This window comes from Nicotiana tabacum, chromosome 17 (genome assembly GCF_000715075.1).
Source record: "Nicotiana tabacum cultivar K326 chromosome 17, ASM71507v2, whole genome shotgun sequence".
NCBI classification, from domain to species: domain Eukaryota; kingdom Viridiplantae; phylum Streptophyta; class Magnoliopsida; order Solanales; family Solanaceae; genus Nicotiana; species Nicotiana tabacum.
Genome location: NC_134096.1, coordinates 97,954,977 through 97,979,319, shown reverse-complemented (window position 1 = coordinate 97,979,319; position 24,343 = coordinate 97,954,977). Strand labels below are relative to the sequence as shown.

The 24,343-nt window shown below is 38.1% G+C and overlaps 2 protein-coding genes and 1 non-coding gene across 3 annotated transcripts; 2 read left to right on the top strand and 1 right to left on the bottom strand.

Moving 5' to 3' along the window:
• The first annotated feature begins 12,497 nt into the window (after window positions 1–12,497).
• Window positions 12,498–14,251, top strand: LOC107778051 (UDP-glycosyltransferase 13-like). The gene has a single exon (XM_016598230.2). The coding sequence runs from the start codon at window positions 12,708–12,710 to the stop codon at window positions 14,145–14,147; it is 1,440 nt and encodes a 479-aa protein (XP_016453716.2). The 5' UTR covers window positions 12,498–12,707; the 3' UTR covers window positions 14,148–14,251.
• A 103-nt stretch (window positions 14,252–14,354) lies between these two features.
• LOC107784731 (putative mitochondrial saccharopine dehydrogenase-like oxidoreductase At5g39410) lies at window positions 14,355–23,412 on the bottom strand. The gene is made up of 2 exons (XM_075234712.1): window positions 22,515–23,412; window positions 14,355–15,217 (listed from the first exon to the last, which is right to left on the bottom strand). Exons 1-2 carry the CDS (start codon window positions 23,181–23,183, stop codon window positions 14,531–14,533), a joined length of 1,356 nt encoding a protein of 451 aa, XP_075090813.1. The 5' UTR covers window positions 23,184–23,412; the 3' UTR covers window positions 14,355–14,530.
• On the top strand, window positions 23,396–23,467 carry TRNAQ-UUG (transfer RNA glutamine (anticodon UUG)). The gene has a single exon. It is a non-coding gene; the product is annotated as a tRNA-Gln (tRNA).
• Window positions 23,468–24,343: the final 876 nt, after the last annotated feature.

Below are 24,343 nucleotides of genomic sequence, written 5' to 3'. Positions count from 1 at the left end.
ACGTGCATTCTCAAAGCCATCTTCTGAAACAGCCCCTTCCCCATCATATCCCTGAATATATCCAGCTGGGCCTCGACGTGAATCCATCCTCGTACAAATCCTGAGGAACATCAGGAAAAGCAGAAGTACGTGATGAGGACGGCTGAGCCAATAACTGTGCCTTTTCGGCCTTGAGGGCAAAAACTTGATCACTAAGGCCCACAACGTTTTTTCCTAACTCCCCTATCCGCTCATCAAGCCACTCCTCTCTGAGCCTAGCCGTCTCCAAAGTGCAATCCCGCTCAAAACGGAGAACACAAATCGTGTCCTCTAAATCTTTCGCTTTTCTCGCATCTCATAACTGGGACGACTCTTCCTTCTCCAAACCCGCCACCTTCTCAGTGACCTCGCCACTCAAAGCGACCACTCGGAGTTGACACTCCTCCAGCTCGGCGCACAATGAGACCACTTAGGCCTGAAGGTCGGTGCATTGGGCCTTGACTCCCCTCCTCACCTCGGGCTACTCTTCTTTGTCCTTCAACGCCCCCTCGAGCTCACTACATTTTTCGATGACCTTCACCAATTCGTCATCCTTCTCCTTTAGCTCGTTTTTGAGAGCCCCGAAGTTGCTACTCCCACCAAGTCGCTTGCAAAGCTTGCAGTGTTTAACACGATACTCACAATATTTCCTCTCTATCTTTTGGAAAAAGGCCTTACACCTTTCCTCTCGATGGGAACTTTCGATCTCCAAGATCACCGTCTGAAAAGAAAGCAAGAGCGAGTAAGAACAAAATCAGATTCGACATAAAAAACGAACATAAAGATGAAATATCAAACTTACCCTAAGAGCAAGGCCGGCTATGCTCTTCGACAAAGTGGAGTCCTTCAGTTTCTCGAGGGTCTTACCCTCCACATTGGAACAGAGGGGTCCAAGTGAAGGGACCACGTCCTCCGTATTAACTAGCATATCCTGGTCCAAAGGGATCGCAATAGTCCGTGTGGTCCCCTTCAATCTCACCTCGATCCGGGTGAGTCCTTTTCCCATCATCCTAACCTCCTCGGCGTCTATATCAGAGCCCGTCTTGTAACCCTCTTCGGCTACACTTTTACCCTTCGTGTCGACCCGAGAGGAAGGATCCTCGGCTGGTAATGAGGTCGATGGCTCACCCCCTTATAGGGCATCAAGGACTCTAGCCAACGGCATTTCAAAATCCATTTAGGCCTCAGGGAGCAGCGTACAACCCTCAGCTCCCGACGACAACGGAATTGTAGGTAGTAGCTTGACATTATCTCCAAGGTCTATGGTTGTCATTTCTTCGACGACAAAATCCTCCATAGCCGAATTCCCTACACGAACAACTCCCTCGTCGATATCTACATATCGCCTCTTGCGGGGAAGCAAATTATCATCATTCGGCGACGGTCCTTCCTCATCGTCCTCGTCAATTAGATGACACAGAGGGGAAGTCGAAAGCCCCGCTGTAGAAGTAGTCGATGACCGATCAGGCCTCACTGCAACAAAAAGAATAGAAACAACTTTCCTCTTGCGGAAAGTCGGAGCAAGAGATTTCTGCCTCCTTGACGAGCGTAAAACACACACTTAAATTGTGCTTACTAGTCAAAGATAATATAGTAAAATATCGTGTCCACAAGGATTAGATTTAAACCGTATTATCGTAGTTTGTAGCTAGATTGCTATCCAGGAGGATCGACAATGGATATATATATGAATTCTAACTACAAATAACTAAGAGTATAAAGTTATTGACCAATGACAATCGCAACAAAGGTAAGCAAGGAAGTTATCAATGGGAGAAAATATGGGTTGATAGGATATGTGCAAGATAATTGTTCGGGATCTAAATCTAGATAATTCAATTATAATATTCAAGTGAGTTTCTCGAATTCACTTAATTATCAGTACAATCATTTAGTAGAAACTCCTCTCTCGATTAAGTCTCAACCTCATAATATGAACCAATTTAAGTTAGGTGAAGATATGCAAGAATTCGTAATGGATTGGTCTTTAGGAGAACCTCTTTCGATTATCCTCCTAACTAGGTTTAATCAAGGATTCAACTAGCCTATTTCGATTACTTCGAAGAATATATGAACTCAACCAACAATATGGTGCAAATATATCACAAGCTATGCCTCTCTCGATTACAAGAACAAGTGAACATAAATACAATAATTTAATCTTCCCAAAATGATTCAAATACATAAAAATAGAGTTATAATCCACAAACAACCATCAATAAACCAAATTCATCAAAACCCAAAAGATTCTACTCCACACACATGGAGAAGTTCTTCACAAATGAAATAAAAGTATAGGAAAACATAAATACAATCCAAACCCGGATCTTGAGTGAGGAAGGAATGATGAAATCCTTGTGCTCTTGATTCTCCCTCTTCTCCTTAGCTTCCTTAGGTCTAAGGTATGTCAAAAGTTATCTAAAATGGTGTTTTGTGTATTTAAGCCGCCCACAAAATAAACCCCAAACAAAACTACCCTTTTCTTAGCGAAATAGGATTCTTCCTAGACAGGGCATGCACGGTCGCACACCTAGGGACCTGCTCGTGCCCTTGGTCGCGCATTTTACACATTGTTCTGTCCCAAGTGCGTGCCCACACACCTGGGTGGTATCAGTTGGGAATTTGGGCAAACGTAAAACATGAAAATTGTAGCCCTTTTAAATAACCCTTCTTCCCAAAACGCATAACACCCTTCATCGGCGAGATCATCAGGAAAACCCAATCACCAACCTTAAATTCCAGATCATGACGTCGGACGTCGGAATAAAACTTTTGCCTGCTTTGTGCCATCCTCAGTCGCTCTTGTATCACTTTCACCTTCTCAATGGCTTGGTGAATCAAATCTGGCCCATATAATTCTGTCTCACCGACTTCGAACCATCCAACTGGTGATCTACATCTCCTCCCGTACAGTGCCTCATACGGGGCCATTTTAATACTGGAATGATAGCTATTATTGTAGGCAAATTCTATAAGTGCCAGATGGTCATCCCAATTCCCCTTAAAATCTAGAACACATGCTCGTAGCATATCTTCCAGCGTCTGGATGGTACGTTCAGCCTGTCCGTCAGTCTGCGGATGGAATGCAGTGCTGAGATTTACTTGTGTGCCTAAACCCTTCTGAAAAGACCTCCAAAAGTTAGCCGTAAATTGAGCTCCTCGGTCTGATATAATAGATACCGGCACACCATGAAGCCTAACAATCTCCTTGATATACAACTTCGCATAATCTTCAGCCGTGTAAGTTGTCTTAACTGGTAGAAAATGGGCAGATTTTGTAAGTCGATCAACTATCACCCAAATGGAGTCAAACTTATGATAAGAGCGAGGTAATCCAATAATGAAGTCCATATTAATCACCTCCCATTTCCAGGTCGGAATCTCTATATTCTGAATCAATCCACTGGGTGTGGAGCCCAAACAAATTTTTGAGCGAAAAGTTATGTGCATTTTACTGGCCAATGCGCAGTATGCCTGGTCGATTCTTCGTTTCAATCTTAAAGTGCATTATCATCCGTTGATCCCCGAACACGATCCCAACTTAATCCTTGGGCTTTTACTCAGACTTTAAAGCTCCAAAATAACATGAATTCATGACACAACATCTACATAGCTCGGAATCACTCCTACAGGGCATAAACCACACAATAAGTGCAAAACACGCCTAATTAAAGCTCAACATAAGTAACGTGCAGTGAATTAGAGTGCAATAAGCGACTAAAATATAGGATTATAGCCTATCATCACTCCTCGAAGACCCTCGGGCTGCAAAAGAGATTAGAACATCAACTCTTACTTAAAGTCGTAATGAGCAAGCGAACACAAGGTCAGAACGACATATGTAAAATATCACTGTATATATGAATACAGGCGAACAAACTCACCGGTCGCTGAAATCTTGGGCCCGAACTTCTTGATAAAGGCCATCCATTCACGAATACCCACCGTGTGAGGCAAGACCTGGCTAACCCAGTCATGAATATCCACAACAAAAGGAGAGGGCGAAGTCTCAGCTGAACGAGGAAAAGGTAGAATGTTAGGCTACAATCAAAGCAGGCAAATTAAGCACTTAGGAAAAGATACTTACGGAAATAATTCCATGCCTTAAGAAACCCATTCGCGATGGGCACCACATCCTCGGTCTTGATGTAGAAGTAGCTGAGCCAGAATCAACGATTTACTTTATCGTCCATCTTTACTACCAAGCTCTTACTTCCTCGATGGCGAAGATGCAACATCGTCCCTCTATAAAAATTAGGTGCGAAGAGGTGCATCAAGTGGAGAAGAGAGATCCCATGGCCAACCAATTCTGTGTATTTCGTCAACATACAGATAAGTTTATAGATGTAAGGTGAAAGTTGGGCCGGGTAGATGTCGTAGTAGCGGCAAAATTCCTCCACCAATGGGAGAAGGGGAAAAGAGTAGCCTACAGAGAACGAATATGCGTAGAATACTCAGTATCCGGAGTGATTAATCTGCACCATGTAACGCCCCACCGGGATCAGGTTGATATGGGCCGGAATTTTGAACTACACCCTGAAATCAGCAAGAGCAACCGCATTCATCACCGATTTCGAGGCCTCAGGGTCATCATCGAGTAACTTTGAGTAATCAGATCTAGGCTTTTCACTACGAGGAATTATTTTCTCCACCATAGGGAACCCTTTATCCTCGAGGGAAACATAAATGTTGTCGCTGTGAGGAGGCACACACACCGCCAAGGGAGCAGGATTAGACGCCGCACCGAAGCCAGAAGTTGATTTAACCATGGTCTTGAAGGAGGATAACTAAAGCACAGAAGTTGTAAGCAACAGTCACTAGAAACATAGGAATTTGCACGCAACGACGAAGAAGAATAGAGACTAGGGTTCAATATGGAAAACGAAAGAGAGAAACGCAGAGGATTCGATATCAGATGAAAAGCAAAACAAACACAAATGGCCTCAGATTCCTATCTATAAGAGTTAGAGCACCAAAACTAAGAAATCAAGCCATCATTATCCAACACAGATATTGAAATGGCAGAGGCGCAAGAAACGATACAGAGTGTCGGGAAAATGCATCATAATGACGCATGATGTCATGACGTCATTATGAAAAGGCGCATCCCCAAAGCTTGCAAGTTACGAGAAGTCAGGTTTCCACCTCGCCTAAAGCATCGCTACCCAACTTGCTCACCCGACTTCATCAACAACGACAAACAGAGTACGCTTACCAAGGCCGCCCGACCTCGGCCTTAATAAGCAGATGGACTAACTGTATAGGCCAAAATTCTGCCCTTGGAATATTTAGCATAAAATGGCATTAATGAATGTCATCGGTCGAGCTCGCATAAGAAATAGAGAGATTAATGATCGTGGTCTCGAAATAAGTCGTGGGCCAGATATCAATAGAGATCACACTCAAAATGTCAACAAGGGTCGAGGTCGAGATCGATTATTAATGATAAGACTTGTAACGACTAATTTGTCTGAATAAGGTATTAAAAAGGGGAATATTCTAGTTAATATTCCTGGTGTTTGTACTATTAGGATTTTCTAAGAAAATGGGCCCATATATATAGAAAGAAGAGACAATGATAAGGGCATGTGATATTTTTCTATTAAGAACACTTTTGAGAAGAAGAAACGATACAGAGCATCGGGAAAACGCATCATAATGACACATGATATCATGACGTCATTATAAAAAGGCACATCCCCAAAGCTTGCAAGTTACGAGAAGTCTGGTTGCCACCTCGCCTAAAGCATCGCTACCCAACTTTCTCACCCGACTTCATCAACAATGACAAACAGAGTACGCTCACCAAGGTCGCCCGACCTTCACCTTAATAAGCGGATGGACTAACTATATAGGCCAAAATTCTGTCCTTAGAATATTTAGCATAAGATGGCATTAATGAATATCATCGGTCGAGCTCGCCTAAGCCATAGCGAGATTAATGATCGTGGTGTCGATATAAGTCGTGGTCGAGATATCAATAGAGATTGCACTAAAAATGTCAACAAGGGTCGAGGTCGAGATCGGGATCGATTATTAGTGATAAGACTTGTAACGGCTAATTTGTCTGAATAAGGTATTAAAAGGGGAATATTCTAGTGAATATTTCTGATATTTGCACTATTAGTATTTTCTAAGAAAATGGACCCATATATATAGAAAGAAGAGACAATGATAAGGGAATTTGATATTTTTCTATTAAAAACACTTTTGAGAAGAAGAAACGATACAAAGCGTCGGGAAAACGTGTCATAACGATGCATGATGTCATGGCGTCATTATGAAAAGGGGCATCCCCAAAGCTTGCAAGTTACGAGAAGTCAGGTTGCCACCTCGCCTAAAGCATCACTACCCAACTTGCTCACCCGACTTCATCAACAATGACAAACAGAGTCCGCTCACCAAGGCCACCTGATCTCGGCCTTAATAAGCGGATGGACTAACTGTATAGGCCAAAATTCTGCCCTTGGAATATTTAGCATAAAATGGCATTAATGAATGTCATCGGTCGAGCTCGACTAAGCCATAGCGAGATTAATGGTCGTGGTGTTGATATAAGTTGTGGTCGAGATATCAATAGAGATCGCACTCAAAATGTCAACAAGGGTCGAGGTCGAGATAGAGATCGATTATTAGTGATAAGACGTGTAACGGATAATTTGTCTGAATAAGGTATTAAAAAGGGGAATATTCTAGTGAATATTCCCGGTGTTTGTACTATTAGAGTTTTCTAAGAAAATAGGCCCATATATATAGAAATAAGAGACAATGATAAGGGCATGTGATATTTTTCTATTAAGAACACTTTTGAGAAGAAGACTCCCTTTCGGATAAAAACACAAAAGCTATCTTTTTATAAAGATTTCCGTTCATATTATTCCCGACTTTTCCACCAAATCCAAGGATTGTTCATGCAAATCTTGGATCTATCTGTCATTCACCGTTGTCAGGCAGAATATTCACTTGTCCATTCATTATCGGGTGAACCGTTCTTTCTATTTACATAAATGTCATTTATTGGCATTTATTGCTAGATATATCTCATTTAATGTTCTTGTTGCAAGAGTATTTCATATTTATTATCATCAATCATATGCGAACTCAGTCCCATCTATCGTGCATCCTTATGTTTAATATCTAGAGTCATTATCCTTAACTAGATTTGACCCTTCATTATATAAATTTAATAGTTTAACCGGAGATTATATTTCTTGGTCAAACATGTATAAATTACATATGAAAAATAAATCTTACATATATTCAACTACAAAAAAAAAAAAGCAAACCAAAAATTATTTTTCAATATTATTTTCGGCTTAGGTGGAAGCAAGTCAATGCAGGATGAGTGCTAAAAACCTTAAAGAACGAAATCATCAAATAAAAATCTTGGATCCATCCATGATGGGGTAACTCTTATTGAATGAATTGAAAGAGGTACATGTTTGACCAAAAAGTATAACTTTCGGTTAAAATTATTATATTTATATAATGATGGGTTAAACCTAGTTAACGATAATATCTCTAAATGCGGATCCTGAAAGCGTGGATAATGTGGGACAAATCTAATTGGAGATTGACAAAATATTCATAAAGTATGAGCAATAATGGAGGAGTAACTAGCAGTAAATAACAATAAATGACATTTAAGTAAATATGAGGAGTGATTCACCCAATAAAGAATGAACTAGATGATTGTTCCTCCTGACAATGATGAGTGACAGATTAATCCTGGAATATTCGAACTATCCTCAGATCTGATGGAAAAGTATGAAATAATATGAACAAGAATCTTGATGAAAAGGTAATGTTTGTATCTTTTCTAGAGAGAGAGAATCTTTCTTAGAAAAATGTTCTTATCCAAGCAATATTACATATCCTATGTCCTTATCTTTTGTCTTCTTTATATGAGACACATCTCTAGTAAACCCTAATAGTACATGTGCAGAGAATATTCTTTAGAATATTTCCTCTATTATCCTATTCTAAAAACTAGTCGTTACGGTTCTTTCCGCGGACTTTGTCCTCGACCATTATAAGCATACCGACCACGAGCTTCGCCATTTTCTGATCGACCCCGACTTATTTTTCCTCAATAATTTCTCACCCTAAATATTCCGTAGTAGATTTCGACCTATACAATACAATGCCTATAAGATAATGGCAAGGAAATAGTAATGAATATCAATCAAATAGTGATAGTTGAAACTTTTAAATTGGAGTAATAAATTATACGTCGCACGTCAAATCGACCTACCACATATAAGGCCTATAGCCTGTTTGGCCAAGCTTTTCGAATCCTAGAAACAAATTTTTTTAAAAAGTTGAAGTTAGGGGTGGCAAAATGGTTTAAAAAATAGTTAATCACCCATACTATCCGCTAAAAATGGGTTAGATAATGAACTTTTTAAAAACGGGTCAAATATAGATAAGAACCATATTATCCATTTAGAAAATTGATAATCAATGGGTAACCAATGGATAACCAATGGGTCTAACTTTTATATTTGTAAATCCTCAAATTGGGAGTTCCTCAAGTTAGGGAGACTAAAAATTCTCCCAAAAGTGATCATATGTAAGAAGTCATGGATAATATGGTTACCCATATTATCCGCCGGTTAACCCATTTTTTATCCATATTAAATATGGGTTGGGTTGGATAATTTATCCGTTTTTTCATTACCCGTTTTCGATCCGAACCATATCCGACCCGACCTCGCCCGTTTGCCACTCCTAGTTGAAGTGTTTGGCTAAGCTTTTGGAAGGAAAAAAGTGCTTTTGAGGAGAAAGAAAAGTAGTTTTGGAGAAGTAGAAAAATAGCTTCTCTCCAAAAGCACTTTTGAGAAAAATACACTTAGAAGCCATTTTTAAAAACTTGACCAAACACTAATTGCTGCTCAGAAATGCTTTTCAAATCAATTAGTCAAACACAAAGTGCATAAAGTACTTTTGAGAAAAAACACTTCTCAAAATAAGTTATTTTTTGCAGCTTGGTCCAACAGGCTACTAGCGTGCCACCCAGGGACGACTCTAACCTTATGGTAATAAGGATTGTGCCTTAGGCTCCCAAATTTGAGGGCCCATTTTTTTTAGAAATAACAGGTTATAGGTGTTTTAAATAAATATTTAGTACTTTTAGTATAAAAGTAGACTTTTAAAGAAATAATAGAGAAGAAAGATTTATAATTGTTATGATTTCGGCTAAGAAAATTGCATTTAAGATGAATACAGAACTTGAATTTTGTAATAAACGTGTAATTTATAGAAAAATATAATTTGATGAAAATGTTGATTATGAAATCACAAAGTCTTTTGAAAATCTTTTAGAGTTGATTACTTCCTATATACAATAGATCAAGCCATTTTTTCACTTAAAATAGATTTGAACAATTTGAAATATATTATTTGTTTTAGTTTTTTATTTAATGGTAAAAAATGAGATCATTAGATGACCCGAATGAAAAAATATTGCATTAACCTTGAATATTCCTTGAAATATAATAGTCAAACTCATATTGACGCTTTAGACTTATTTCTTGAATTAAAAACATTAAGAAAAATAATACTCGTAGAAGATAATAATTTAACGGCAAAGGGCCAAATATACCCTTCTACGTTCGAAAATGGTCTAAGAATACCCATCGTTATATTATTGGGTTATCTATACCCCTCTTGTCATACTTTGGAAAAAAAATACCCTTATTTTGGATGGAGTGCCACGTGGCAACACCAGATGAAAACGACCAATTTTTTTTTTTACCCGATCCGTTTTAAAAAAAATGCTTTAAAAATAATATTTTTCAGTTTTTTTTAAAGCATTTTTTTTTGTAAAAACTGAAAAAAATATTATTTTGCAAAATATTTTCATTTTTTTAAAACTAATGCACTTGTAGTCTACTGCTTTAGGAAAGTCTTTTTTTTTTTTTTTTTTTACAGTTTTTACAAAAAATAAAATCAGTTTTTTCAGTTTTTTTAAAGCATATATTTTGTAAAAACTAAAATTTATTTTTTGTAAAAACTGAAAACAAAAAAAAAAGGAATTTGCAATATATATATATTTTTTCTCAGTTTTTTCAGTTTTTTTTGAAGTATTTTTTGTGTAAAAATTGAAAAAATATATATTTTTGTAAAAACTGGAAAAAAAAGACTCTCCTAAAGGAGTGGACTACATATGCATTAGTTTTAAAAAAATAAAATATTTTGCAAAATCTTTTTTTTTAGTTTTACAAAAAATAATGCTTTAAAAAACTGAAAATATATATTTTGCAAATTCCTTATTTTTTTCTTCCAGTTTTTACAAAAACAAATTCCAGTTTTTACAAAATATATGCTTTAAAAAAATTGAAAAAACTGATTTTTTTTGTTTGTAAAAACTGAAAAAATGACTTTCCTAAAGCAGTGAACTATAAGTGCATTAGTTTTAAAAAAATAAAAATATTTTGCAAAATCTTTAATTTTTTCCAGTTTTTACAAAAACAATGCTTATAAAAAAACTGAAAAATATTTTTTTAAAGCATTTTTTCCCAGTTTGTACAAAAAATTGTTTTAGATCAAAATATGCTAAATTTAGCCTTGGGTGAAAATTAGGTCGGATGGTGGGTTTATTAAAACGGATCGGGTAAAAAAAAGAAATGGGTCGTTTTCATCTGGTGCTGCCACGTGGCACTCCATCTAAAATAAGAGTATTTTTGTTCCAAAGTGTGATGGGAGGGGTATAGATAGCCCAATAGTATTACGATGGGTATTCTTAGACCATTTTCGAAAGTATAAAGGTATATTTAGCCATTTGCCGATAATTTAATCGATATACTCAATTAGATGAAAAAATTTGATTCCTTTTCAAATGTTTATATTGCTTATAGAATAATGCTAACAGTTCCTATAATAGCTGCCTCAATGAAAAGAAGTTTTTAAAAATTAAAATTGATAAAATCTACTTAACATCAATAATGTCTAAAGAAAAATTAAATAAGTTGACCATATTATCAATTAATTATTAGAAGAAATTGATTAAAAATTTTGCATCTTAAAAAATTAGAAGAATATACTTCAAATATATATATATATCAGAACCTTTTTTAAAAGAATTAGGGGTCACTTTAGGTGCTTGAGCCGTCACCCGTGACAAAATGAGTAGCTTTGGTATTGCTAAATGCAAGCAAGTCTTGGACGATTATGTGTAAAATTAATAAGTCCAGTCTTCTCCAACAAACATTATGAAAGATCTGTCGGATTTCAAGAATCTATCGGTTCGAGGCATAGTCAATTGAAGTCCTCAACGGTGGCAAGACGATTATCAGTTTTCCACATATTCTGCAACTTGGACCTTTCATGTCTTATGGCATGTTTGACCAAACTTTTTTTTTTGTCAAAAGTATTATTTTTTGTATTTGATCAAACTTTTAGAAGAAAAAAAATATTTTTGAGAAGAAGTAAAAGGAGTTTTTGAGAAACATAAATTTTTTTTTTCTTCCAAAAACACTTAGAAAAATACACTTTGAAGCAGTTTTTAAACGCTTGGTCAAACAATAATTACTGCTCAAAAATACTTTTCAAATTAATTAGTCAAATACAACTTGCTTCTCACTAAAATAAGTAAATTTTAGAATCTTGGCCAAACAGACTATTAATTAGAAGCCGTTGGACAACATGATTTTCTTCCTTGGTTAGTAGCCCATTTGGCCAAGCTTCTAAAATCAGCTTATTTTGAGAGCTACTTTTCTCAAAAATACTTTTCAAAAAAATATTTTTGGTGATAAACAGTTTGTGTTTGATTAATTAATTTGAAAAATACTTTTGAGCGATAATTTGTGTTTGACCAAGCTTTTAAAAACTGGTTCTAAGTATATTTTTTTTTCCCTCAAAAGTACTTCTTGGAAAAGTGCTTTTGGAGAAAAAATATTTTTTTCTGCTTCTCCTCAAAAATATTTTTTTCCTTCTAAAAGATTAGTCAAACACCTCAATTTTTGAAAAAAATAATACTTTTGGCCAAAAAATCACTTTTGACAAAAATAAAATATATTTGGCCAGACAGACTATAGATAAACGACCTCTTAAATCACTAATTTATTAGTAAGTACTTTTGTACTAAGGGGTAGCGCCCTTTACCAAAAATTTCTCTATTTTAGGACTCGAACTCCGAGACATCCGTCCTGAAACTTATAATCTTACCTAGAGTTTCTTGTTCTTTCAAGTTGTACTAATTTACCACTTAAGAAAATTGCCAAATCAACCAAGACTGTCAAATTTGTTTACTTGAAACTAGCCGCCATATAAATACACACGAAAGTTAGGTAAGATTAGCATTTCTTTGGACTGCAATTGGTTCTTTATCTAAACGAAGAACTAAAATCCGAGCTTTACTCACGTTAATTTCAGATTCATTCTCCCCTGGCGTTATCCATTTTGTTATGTTACATATGAGAGTTCCTTTAATTTGAAGCTAAATTACAGTTCCAAACATTAGTAAAATCTAATTAACCGAAGCGTGACATTGTTTTGTGATCTGGTGGAGATACTAAAGTTGATTCCTTTTCCTGTTCCTCAAACTACAAAACAAGCATATGAAAGTGAACTAATACCTAATTGTACTAAATTATTTTTCTTCTCTCTTTACTGAATCCCAAACAATAATATGATAATGATGTGCACAAATATGATCGCAGCAGCGCCTTATTCTTTAATATAAGCATATGTTTCTGCATAAATCATTCTTCAATTCCTCGATTTGCACCAGTCAATCCATCAAGATGTCTAATTCTAGTGTCAACTCTGCAAAGCCAGTTCACATATTATTTTTCCCTAGTGGTTTGGGAGTCGGACAAATGGTTCCATTTTTACGACTAGCTTCCGTGTTAGCTTCACAGAAATGTAAAATCACCTTCATCACAATGAAACTTGAAATCTTTACTACAACGTCGAAACTCATCACCAACTTTTTCTCCAATTACCCTGAAATCAAGCAACTAGATTTTCATATTCTTCCTTTGAATACCTCAGCTTCCAAAATTAATGATCCTTTCATCATACAAATTGATGCCATTAGTAACTCACTTCCCCAGCTCGGCCCTCTGATAGATTCTTTGAATGAACCAGTTTCTGCAATTGTCTCCGATTTTATTATTGCATCAAGTCTTTCACAAGTTTCTATTAATCTCAACATTCCCCTTTACATTATCTCAACGACATCAGCTAAATTTTACTCTACTGTAGCTTACCTTCCAGTACTGCTGTCCGAAAATCCTACTGCATTTAAAAACCTTTCAAGCAATCTCGAGATCCCAGGTTTAGGATCGGTTCCAAAATCAAGCATCCCTCGTTCATGGCTGGATGATTCACCTTCAAACTATGTCTTGAAAGCCTATTTGCTGCCAAATTCTCGATCTCTCCCTCAAGTGACCGGTGTTTTTCTGAACACCTTTGAATGGTTTGAACCAGAAACAATTGCTGCCCTCGATGAAGGAAGACTAACAAGTTCTCTTCCACTTGTTTTTCCTGTTGGTCCTGTGGGAAATAACAAGCTAGGAGAAGACAATCAGTTTCCATGGTTAGATGAACAACCTGCTGAATCAGTTGTTTATGTTAGCTTTGGTACTAGAGAGCCGATTTCTTCACAACAATTAAGAGAAATAGGGAAAGGACTAGAGATATGTGGATATAAGTTTATATGGGTGCTAAAAGAAGAGCTTCTGGAGTTGTTTGGAAGTACAGTCCTGGATGAGATGGAAAAGAAAGGGAAAATAGTGAAAGCAGGGGAGTATGAGGAAGCCATTATAGAACATCCAGCCATTGGACTTTTCATGAACCAGTGCGAATGGGATTCAGTGATGAATGCAGCTTGGTCAGGAGTACCAATTCTGGCATGGCCACAACATGGTGATCAAAAGTTCAATGCAGAAGTTGTAGAGAAGGCGGGATTGGGGAGGTGGGTAAAAGAATGGGGTTGGGGCGAGGAAAATCTAGTAAACGGTGAGGAGATTGCAGAGATGGTGAAAAGCTTGATGGGAGATGTTGATATGAAGGTTAAGGCTATGAAAGTGAGGGATCAGGCCAGAAAGGCCAAGGAAATCGGAGGGAGCTCCGAGAAGAGGCTTAGGAAATTCATCGAAATGTTAAAAGCAGAAGAAAAATGATGCATCTGCACCATCAGAAGAAAAATGATGTATACCTTATGGTAAATGGAACTTGTATGTTGTTAAAGCCAAAATACTCATAGGATTTGACAGACCACAACAAATTGTCAAAACAAAATAAATCTTGTCCAGTTACCTCAAAACGTTAAAGAAGGAAAACGTTAAAGAAGTAAAAGGAAAGATGGACAGGGATTCTGGAGAGAGTTCTGGAAAGAAAAATGCTGAGGAAACACCTAAGGCATTCAGAAAGCATATAAAAAGTACAGAAAATACAGTCAGAAGAGAACACACAAAGAAAGCAAAAGGATATGTAGAATTATTCGCCCTTTGGCATAAATTCAGATGCCCCCATATGACTAAAACTGCACGGAACTACCATTTAGTTAGACATTGTTCTTTGAAATAACATCAAAAGATATTCCATTTTGTTGAAGCCTGTCTTGGAGGTCTGTCGCGCCAAACACAATCCCAGGGGGGAAAACACCTCCCTTTGGAAGATTATCTCGTTCCTTGAGCAAAATGAGGGCACACTGGACAAGAATGATAGGAGTTGTCAAATAACCAATCTCAGGTCCCATTACTCTTGTAATTATCTCCGTATCGGGTTTCCTGTTTCCTTGTGATGCAAGACTGTCGTCACTAAATCCATGTCCAACAAACCACATCTTAAAGGTAGCACTTGCCACTTCATCTTCAGTTGGACCTTTTTTCCTGAACCATCCAAGACTGAACAATGAAGGGAATTTCAAGAGCAGCCATCTGCCGATACCAGTTTTACCAAAGAGACCAATGAAAACCCCAACTGTAATGAAACGAATAACTCCTAACAGAGATTTCGAAGCTATCTTCACACCAAAGTGCGCTGGCTTTATGGTTGACCAAAAAGCCTCCCTCCTCTCAATCTGTTCAGTGCTTTCTTTAACACCAGGTAAACCACCAGGATTTTCAGCCAAACATGAAAGTGTTCTCCGCACTACAATTGCATCTGCTGATGGTAGCTTTACAGCCCAAACACCAACTTCCTTTAGGTGGTCCAGCAATGGACCTTTAGGAGGACGAGGACCAGGAATCTGAGACAAACAGGAAAATATTAGAGAGTGAGAGAGAGATAAAATGTTTCGCAGATCTAATGTGTTATTTAATAGGGAAGGCATGAATGATGTTGTCCCCATAGCTGCGTGGTACATACGTATGTCCATGTGCAATGTAAAATTTAGCAAATATAGCAGGTATCACATATATAGAGTCCATTTAACAATTAATCTCTATTACATACTCATTCATGTCATATACATCGATCATAAAGTTTATAAATCCCCATCATCTACTCATCCATGCCACCAGAAATCAACCATAAGGTTCATGAATCCCCATCATTCACATAAATATGCTTATCCATCATAAGGTTTATGAATCCTTACTGTATACTCATCAACATCATCAAATATTGACTACAACATGCGTCCTACAGAAACAGTTAAATTGGGTTCTCAAAGTTCCAAATGTAAAATACATTGTATAACATTCTGCAAATGAGGAAAACGACCGTAATGTAATTGACTTTGGATTTTGACTAAAATTCACATGTTTGAACACATAATGACCAATTGACTTCTAAACTGTAAAGGATCAATTGCTTCTTAACCTGCAGCATTGCTCTCTTGGAACAAAAGAATAGTGAAGATAGAAAGTTATGCAACGATTTGACATATGTTGTTGTTTCAAGCCTTCCCAGGGCAGAGCATATAATCGTTTCTAGGTCTCTGCATTATTTCCACTGCATTCAGATCTAATTCCACTAGTTTTTCTCATTATTCATGCAATCTTTTTAAAGGACAATCATTTCTCAAATTAGCATCCTCTCTGCAGCCTATGTACCATCACTCCCTGCCACCTAATCGGCCCACCACAAGACTAGATAGTAGTGCTGCATCAAATAGTTGTTGGCTGTGGCAAGTAGACTGATAGAACTACTTGTTGTAAATGTTTATCTGTGCGTGCCTCAATTAGAAGAAAGAAAACAGAAAAGAAAACACGAAGCATGAAACTAGAGATTCTCATGGCAGTAGTCACATTTTAATACCACTTACAGATTACAATCCAGCTGTTTTGGGGTCATAAGAACAGATAACAATCTACAATCCAACTTTATATTAATCCATCGTCCCATGATACAAGATTTAAGTGTCAACTGGTTAAAATCAAAGAGGGATTATTGCCTGCTAAAAGCACACTTCCGGTACATCCGTTTCCATTTCTTTTGATTCATGCTATCTAGTCGACCATTTAAATTTACCTAATATTTTCCCCACAAAGAATGCAGGAGTTGCCAGAAACCGTGAATTATGGCAAGCCAGATCTAAATTTATGATTAACACGTAAATGTTGGTTATATTTTCTCCACATTAGTGTAAGGGCTTCAAAAAGGGGTTCATATAAATCTTGAGCTAGTCCACCCATAGCCTTCAAGGTTTTGTGTTGGATGCTCAAATTCGTTCGCATGGTATCAAGTCAACATTTGATAAGTACATTCACATGCTCGTAATCCCGCGTTCTAGTCCACAAAGAGGGTGTAACGTTATATTTGTCCTACATGAGCAGTGTACTTTCAAAAAAGTTCATAGAAGTCTAGGACTCCTGCAGGCATAGTCTTAAAAGTTTTTTGGGTTGGATGCATAGATTCTTTCCAATCAGCTTCATTAAGAATTTGTAAAGATCTTCATACATATTGATTCACATTTGACCCGTGTACCAGTGTTGAGAAGGGTATTACATAAAAGAGACTAGATGTAGAAGGGTAGTTTAGTCTATTTATCTGTAGAGTATTAAGTAATGTCGGTTAGATAAACTAGTTAGAATTAGTTGATGTATATATGTTTGTACTGTCAGTTACAGTAATAACATAATTCATTTTCCCCAATTATTTCTCTCTCTAAACTCCTAGTGCTCTCTCGTCTCTCTTTCTGCTCTCCATTTCCAATTAGGGTTCATCAGAATTGATCCCTTTGATTTCATCATGGTATCAGAGCCATGAGCTTCAGATTCGAGCTCGTGGATTCGATCTCTATTTTCTGCTTCTAATCTCTCATCAATCAGTTCTCGTTCTTATCTCTAGCTCAATCTTTCAATTTCAACGGCGATTGAAGATCTCGACCACGCCTCTGCAGAAACTACTTCAAAGGCATCGTCTGATGATGAATTTGAAGAAGGAATTACAGTTGCAGTTACTCTCTCTATCTTGCCCCAGGGGATACCAGTGGCATCTCTCTGATCTCTTTCTAATTGACAAGCTCCGATAATTACTCAGTGTGGTATCGCTCTATGTGAATTGCTCTGTTAGGTCGGAAGAAGCTCGGAATGGTGGATGGAACGTGGAAGGAGAGATTTCGCAACAAGTACTGGTATCAATGGAAAAGGTGTAATGCAATTGTTCTGTCATGGCTAATGAACTCTGTGGCTCCAAATTTAGTGAGCGGTATTGCTTATGCAACAAATGCACATGCCGTCTGGGAAGATCTTAGAGAAAGGTTCAATAAGGTCAATGATACTCGTTCATTCAATCTACACAAAGACATTGCAACCCTAACACAAGGTAACTCATCTATTTCTGTATATTACTCAAAGTTAAAGGACTTATGGGATGAGTTTGATGCCCTAATGACTTCCCCTGGATGTGATTGTCCAAAATCAAAGGATTTCCTTGTGTTTCTTCAAAGACTGAGAGTATATCAGTTCCTCATGGGGCTTAATGACTCGTATATGCAAGCTAGAAGTCAAATTCTATTAATGGTTCCCTTACCTAATGTCAACCAAGCTTATGCCGTGCTTATTAGTGATGAAAGCCAAAGGGCTATAGCAGCTACTACAGGTATCCTTGGAGCTACTCCTACTGTGAATATGAATGTCAACAACTTTGAGTCCACAACCCTATATAGCTCCAGACCTGGCAACAATCAGAAGTTTAAGAAGAATTACAACATACAATGTGAATTTTGCAAGATTAAAGGGCACATTAAGAAGAACTATTACAAGATTATAGGGTATCCTGCCGACTTCAAGTTCAAAAAGAAGAGTGGTTCAGGAGGTAATAATGCCTATAGTGCCTTGGCTGAGTGTGAAAACCAAAGCCCTACTGATAGCACATCCCCACAGAAGCCATTTACTGGGCAGAATATGGGCAGAATGAGTGCTCCACAGATGGCATATACTGGACAACACATGAGTGTGATTGGTGCTCCTCAGATGACACAAACTGGCCAGCAGTTGGAAACTCAAGCCAGGTTTTCTAATGCTGCCTCAGCCACTCCATCGGCACCTCTTGCCTGTACCTTCACCAATGAGCAATATGATCAAATTTTACAAATGCTTAACAAAGCTACCTGCTCCTCATCCTCTTCATCTGCAAATGTAGCAGGTATAAGTAGTGCTTGCTTGGCTTCTGTCTCTAGTGAACAATAAACAGAAGAAACAGATACAAATAGTGCCTGCTTGGCTTCTAACTCTAATAGTCAACAGGAGTGGATTATTGACACTGGTGCTACAAATCATATGGTGTCTAACATTAACCTACTAGATCAGTCTTCTGTTGTACCAGTTAAGTCTAAGAAGGTGTTTCTGCCTATTGGTGATGTCACACAAGTTACACATATAGGTGCCAGTCCTATTTCTGACAGAAGCATACTCAAGAATGTTTTTTATCTCCCAGAGTTTAAGTACAACTTGCTATCAGTCTCTAAGGTGACTAGAGGTTTATGTTGTTGTGTGGCATTCTTTCCTAACTTTTGTATCTTCCAGGATCTCTTCAATGGGAGGATGAGGGAGATTGGTAAGGAAGAGGATGGGCTCTACATTCTACTCAACCAACCTCCTGGAAAGCCTGTGGCAATATCATTAGCAGCTCAAGCTTGTAATGCAGGGAATAAAGTGGACATTGCACTTTGGCACAGAAGACTTGGCCATGTCTCCTCTATAGTTCTAAAGAGAATGTTTTCCTGTACTTTATCACATATATCTGCTACTGTCAATAAGTGTAGTGTTTGTCCCTGTGCTAAACAGCCTAGACTTCCATTTCCACCTAGTAGCATTAAAAGCATAAGTGCATTTGACATGATTCATGTGGATGTATGGGGCCCCTACAAAACTGCTACATTTGATAGTAATAAATACTTTTTGACAATTGTTGATGACTACACTAGAATGACTTGGCTCTTTCTGTTAAAACTCAAGACTGATGTCTGTGTGTGGCCTTGCAACAGTTTCTAATGTATGTGAGTACTCAGTTCAACAAAATAGTTAAAGTTGTGAGGACTGACAATGGTACAGAATTTGTTAACAGTGTATGTGAGGATATGTTCAAGAAACTAGGAATTGTTCATCAAAGAACCTGTGCTTACAGTCCTCAGCAGAATGGAGTTGCTGAGAGAAAGCATAGGCACATTTTAGAGGTAACAAGGGCAATCAGATTTCAGGCCTCTATTCCTCTTAAGTTTTAGGGCCATTGTATACTTGCAGCAATTTATCTCATCAAGATGCCTTCACTTGTCACTGGAGGCAGATCTCCTTATGAGCTGCTGTATAGTAGGAAACCTCAGTTGGAACATTTAAGGGTGCTAGGTTGCCTTTGTTATGCCAAAGTTGTGCAGGAAACTGACAAGTTTCAAACCAGAACAAGGATGGCAGTCCATATGGGGTATTCAGATGTTCAGAAAGGGTATATTCTCTATAACTTGTCCAACCATGTGTTCTTTGTTAATAGAGATGTAGCCTTCAAAGAAGAGGTGTTTCCCTTTCAAACAAGCACCTCCTCTCCTGCACCTGTGTATGTTCCAGATGAGTACTCAAATTCACCCGTTGAGCCTCAAACTAGTCCTACACATAGGTCATCTACTGAATCTTCTAGTGTTGTTCCTAACAATCCCAATCTCAGCATAAATGATACCTCAAATACAGAATCTACTAGTGAGGGAGACTCAACAACTTCAGCTACATCACCTCCAATGGAGACTAATGATGCTGCCACTATCAGAAGATCCACTAGGGAGAAGAATCCTCCTATTTGGTTGAAGGATTTTGTTACCCTTAATGTTCACAAGGATGTTCTATATGCCATATCCAATTATGTGTCCTATGAGAGGCTGACTCCCAAGTATCAAGCTTACATAGCAGCTTTCTCCTCCATTGTGGAGCCTAATACCTATGAAGAAGCCAGTAGAGATCCCAGGTGGATAGAAGCAATGAAATTTGAGATTGCTGCACTTGAAGACAATCATACCTGGGACATTGTGTCTCTACCAGCTGGTAAACATCCAATTGGTTGCAAATGGATCTACAGAATTAAATATAAGGCCACAGGAGAGGTTGAAAGATTCAAAGCCCAACTGGTTGCAAAGGGATACAGCCAACAGGAGGGTATTGACTATCAGGAGACTTTTTCTCATGTAGTCAAGATGGTTACAGTTAGAACTGTTTTAGCAATTGCAGCTGCCAAGAAGTGGCACATACATCAAATGGATGTCTACAATGCATTCCTCGAAGGGGATTTGCATGATGAGATTTATATGGACTTACCACAAGGATTTAAGAGCCAGGGGGAGTCAAGACCAGTTTGCAGGCTCATAAAATCCTTGTATGGTCTCAAGCAAGCACCAAGGCAATAGAATGCCAAGTTAACAGAGGCACTACTTAGCTTTGGTTTTCTGCAGAGCCAGCATGACCATTCCTTGTTTGTCCAAAAGACTGAGGGTGGCATCACAGTTGTACTAGTTTATGTTGATGACCTGCTGATAACTGGGACACATATTAGTCTTATTACTAAGACAAAAACAAAACTGCAACAAGCTTTCAAGATGAAGGATCTAGGAGACCTAAAGTACTTTCTTGGTATAGAATTTGCTAGATCAGAGCAGGGCCTGTTGATGCATCAAAGGAAATATGCTCTAGAACTTATCTCTGGAGTGGGGTTAGGGGCAGCCAAGCTAGCTGTTACACGTCTTGAAACATATATCAAACTTACCACTAAGGAGTTTGATGATCATGTGGGAACAAATAACAAAGAGCAGGATGAACTACTATCTGATGTAAGAAGTTACCAGAGATTGATAGGAAAACTTCTTTATCTTACAGTAACAAGGCCTGACATAGCATACAATGTTCAAACATTGAGTCAGTTCTTGCAAAGTCCTAAGAAGTCACATATGGAGGCTGCTTTGAGAGTTGTACGATATGTGAAAAATCAGCCAGGACAAGGTATTCTATTATCAAGATATAACAAGGACACAGTCACGGCATACTGTGATGCAGACTGGGCAGTCTGCCCTCATACCAGAAAATCTGTTACAGGCTCTCTCATTAAGTTTGGTGACTCTCTAGTATCTTGGAAGTCAAAGAAGCATAGTACAATTTCTAGAAGTTCTGCAGAAGCTGAATATAGAAGTTTAGCATCCTCGGTTGCAGAACTAACATGGCTGTTGGGACTGATCAAAGACACGGGAGTCGAGGTCAAACTGCCTGTAACTGTCCTCTGTGATAGCAAATCAGCATTGCAGATTGCTGCAAATCCTGTGTTTCATGAACGGACCAAGCATATCGACATAGACTGCCACTTTATTAGGGAGAAAATTCAAGAAGGATTAGTCAGAACAGAGTATGTGACAACAAGAGATCAACTAGCTGATATTCTGACAAAGAGCTTGAACAAAGTGCAACATGAGTACCTGAATTCCAAGCTAGGTGTTTTTGATATCTTTACACCACCTAGCTTGACGGGGTGTGTTGAGAAGGGTATTACATAAAAGAGACTAGATGTTAGTTTAGTCTATTTAACTGTAGAGTATTAAGTAATGTCGGTTAGATGAATTAATTAGAATTAGTTGATGTATATATGTTTGTACTGTCAGTTACAGTAATAAGAGACAAGAGTGAGTTGCTCTAGTAGTAAGCACCCTTCACTTCCAACCAAGAGGTTGTGAGTTCGAGTCACCCCAAGAGCAAGGTGGGGAGTTCTTGGAGGGAGGGAGCCGAGGGTCTATCGGAAACAAACTCTCTACCCAGGGTAGGGGTAAGGTCTGCATACACACTATCCTCCCCAGACATCACTAGTGGGATTATATTGTTGTTGATGTTTACTGTCAGTTACAGTAATAACAGAATTCATTTTCCTCGATTGTTTCTCTCTCTAAACTCCCAGTGCTCTCTCGTCTCTCTTTCTGCTCTCCATTTCCAATTAGGGTTCATCAGAATTGATCCCTTTGATTTCATCAACCAGTCATGTTATGTTGTTGACTAACAAGCTCTATAACTGGATAACTAGCACTGATGACCTCATTACATTGGATGTTTTAGTAAGCAAATGAAATCATAAAATCTTACCACAGGACGGGGCCTCTTGGGCCTGGAGCGCCTGAGCTCCTGTAATTTGTCCGCGTTAGCCACACCTAGCACCGCCGACTCATACGTCGCGAAGTTTCCAACAATTCTCTTGTCCGATTCCAGACTAAGGTAAGCCTCAACCTGATTAGGAACAGCCGGCGGCAGCCACTGTCTCGAATTGAACATCAAGCCCAATTCAGCAGGCACAGAATCAAACCCACAAGCCGAAACAATCAAAGAGCCCATATCCACAGCCTTCTCATGGTACTTCACTTCCATCCTCTCCATAAACTCGGGCTCCCCACATATATCCAAGTAATCGCAACCCGAATCAACACAGGCCTCAACGACGGGCTCACCGTACAGACGAAATGGGCCGACACAATTAAGAATGATCTTAGCCTGAGAAGCGAGGTGGCGGAGAGAAGATGGGTCGGTTGTGTCGGCGGTGAGGATTGGAATTTGGGGTGGTGGGTTTGGACGGGCTGCCCATTGGAGAGCCTGGGAAAGTTTGGAACTGTTACGGCCCGCTATAGCTAAGCTTTTTAATGGGGAAGAGGGAGCGTTGAGGAATTTGAGAGCTTCTCTAATGACGTATTTGCCTGTAAAACCTGAGGCACCTAAGATTATCACGTCGTAAGTTGGGTTTGGATTGAGATTTTGAGACATTTTTAGATCGGAAATCAAATACTAGTTGGATAGTGTGATTCGTTTTCGTCTTTGGATTGCTAATCAGTGGAGAGATAGAGAGTGAACTTTGAGACGAATAGAGAGGGGACTAGAAATGCGTGCCTCAACTGCCATGATCCCGTGATTCTCTCCCAGAATCTGAGAGAAAGATAATGGATCTTATTTCATTTTTCAGTCACAAATTCAAACATGGTTCTATGGTGTAGTGGTTAGCACTCTGGACTTTGAATCCAGCGACCTGGGTCCGACTCCCGGTAGGACCTTTCTCCTTTTTCTTCTTTTTTCTTTTATTTTTTCCCTCTCTTTGTTCATTGTTCCTATATCTTTTCCTGTTCATTTTACTCCAAAAGCGCACTCAAAATGTCATGTCTTTAGAATTGGGATACGTCCGATGTTAACCAATCTGATCAAACTTTTTAGAATTAATTTAATTCAACAATTTGCTATTTGCATTGGATTCTTCTCAACTTAGCAAACCTCTCTATAACATTGTCATTTGTTCTGATTTTTTTTTTTATTATAGTAAAATGTTGTCATAGAGAATATACATTATAACATAATATAAAAATTCTGTCCGAAAAAAATGTGACTTTTATAGTAAATGATTATTATATAGGAATGTTGTTATAGATATGTCTAACTATATTTCGTTATAAAAATTGATCATCATAACACACTAATGAACTACATGAGGTAGAGGCATAGAGCAAACACGAACTAATCAAAGACCCGTTTGAGCTCTTGCTTTTGCAAAAGATTCAAAAACCTCAACCAAAAAAAATCAAAATTTTATCAGAAAACGAAAATAAAGACGCTTCATAGTATCACGTCAATTATGACTTCTCATACATTTTGACATATGGGCATAGAGAGACATCTTACACTTGCTATCTGAAAGAAAAATGAAACATCTTATTGATTGTTGAAAGGATTTTTGGAAAAAATCACACTTTTCAAACTTACTCATATTTTTGGCAATTTCGGTAAAAGATTTGGATTTTCACTTAGATACTTGAAAAGCATGCCTATTTTCTGGAACTGTGAACGAGCTGAGTATTTTATTTCTGAGATACTCCTTTTATTACTTGTACTATGTTGTTATGAATTATTGTGGGATACTGGTATTGGACCCGACCTTT

Excerpts from the sequence above, each read along its gene's own strand:
- LOC107778051 (XM_016598230.2), top strand. The coding sequence starts at position 12,708 with ATGTTTCTGCATAAATCATTCTTCAATTCCTCGATTTGCACCAGTCAA.
- LOC107784731 (XM_075234712.1), bottom strand. The coding sequence starts at position 23,183 with ATGTCTCAAAATCTCAATCCAAACCCAACTTACGACGTGATAATCTTA. Across the intron at positions 15,218-22,514 it reads CCAAGAGGCCCCGTCCTGTG|ATTCCTGGTCCTCGTCCTCC; the intron begins GTAAGATTTTAT and ends TGTTTGTCTCAG.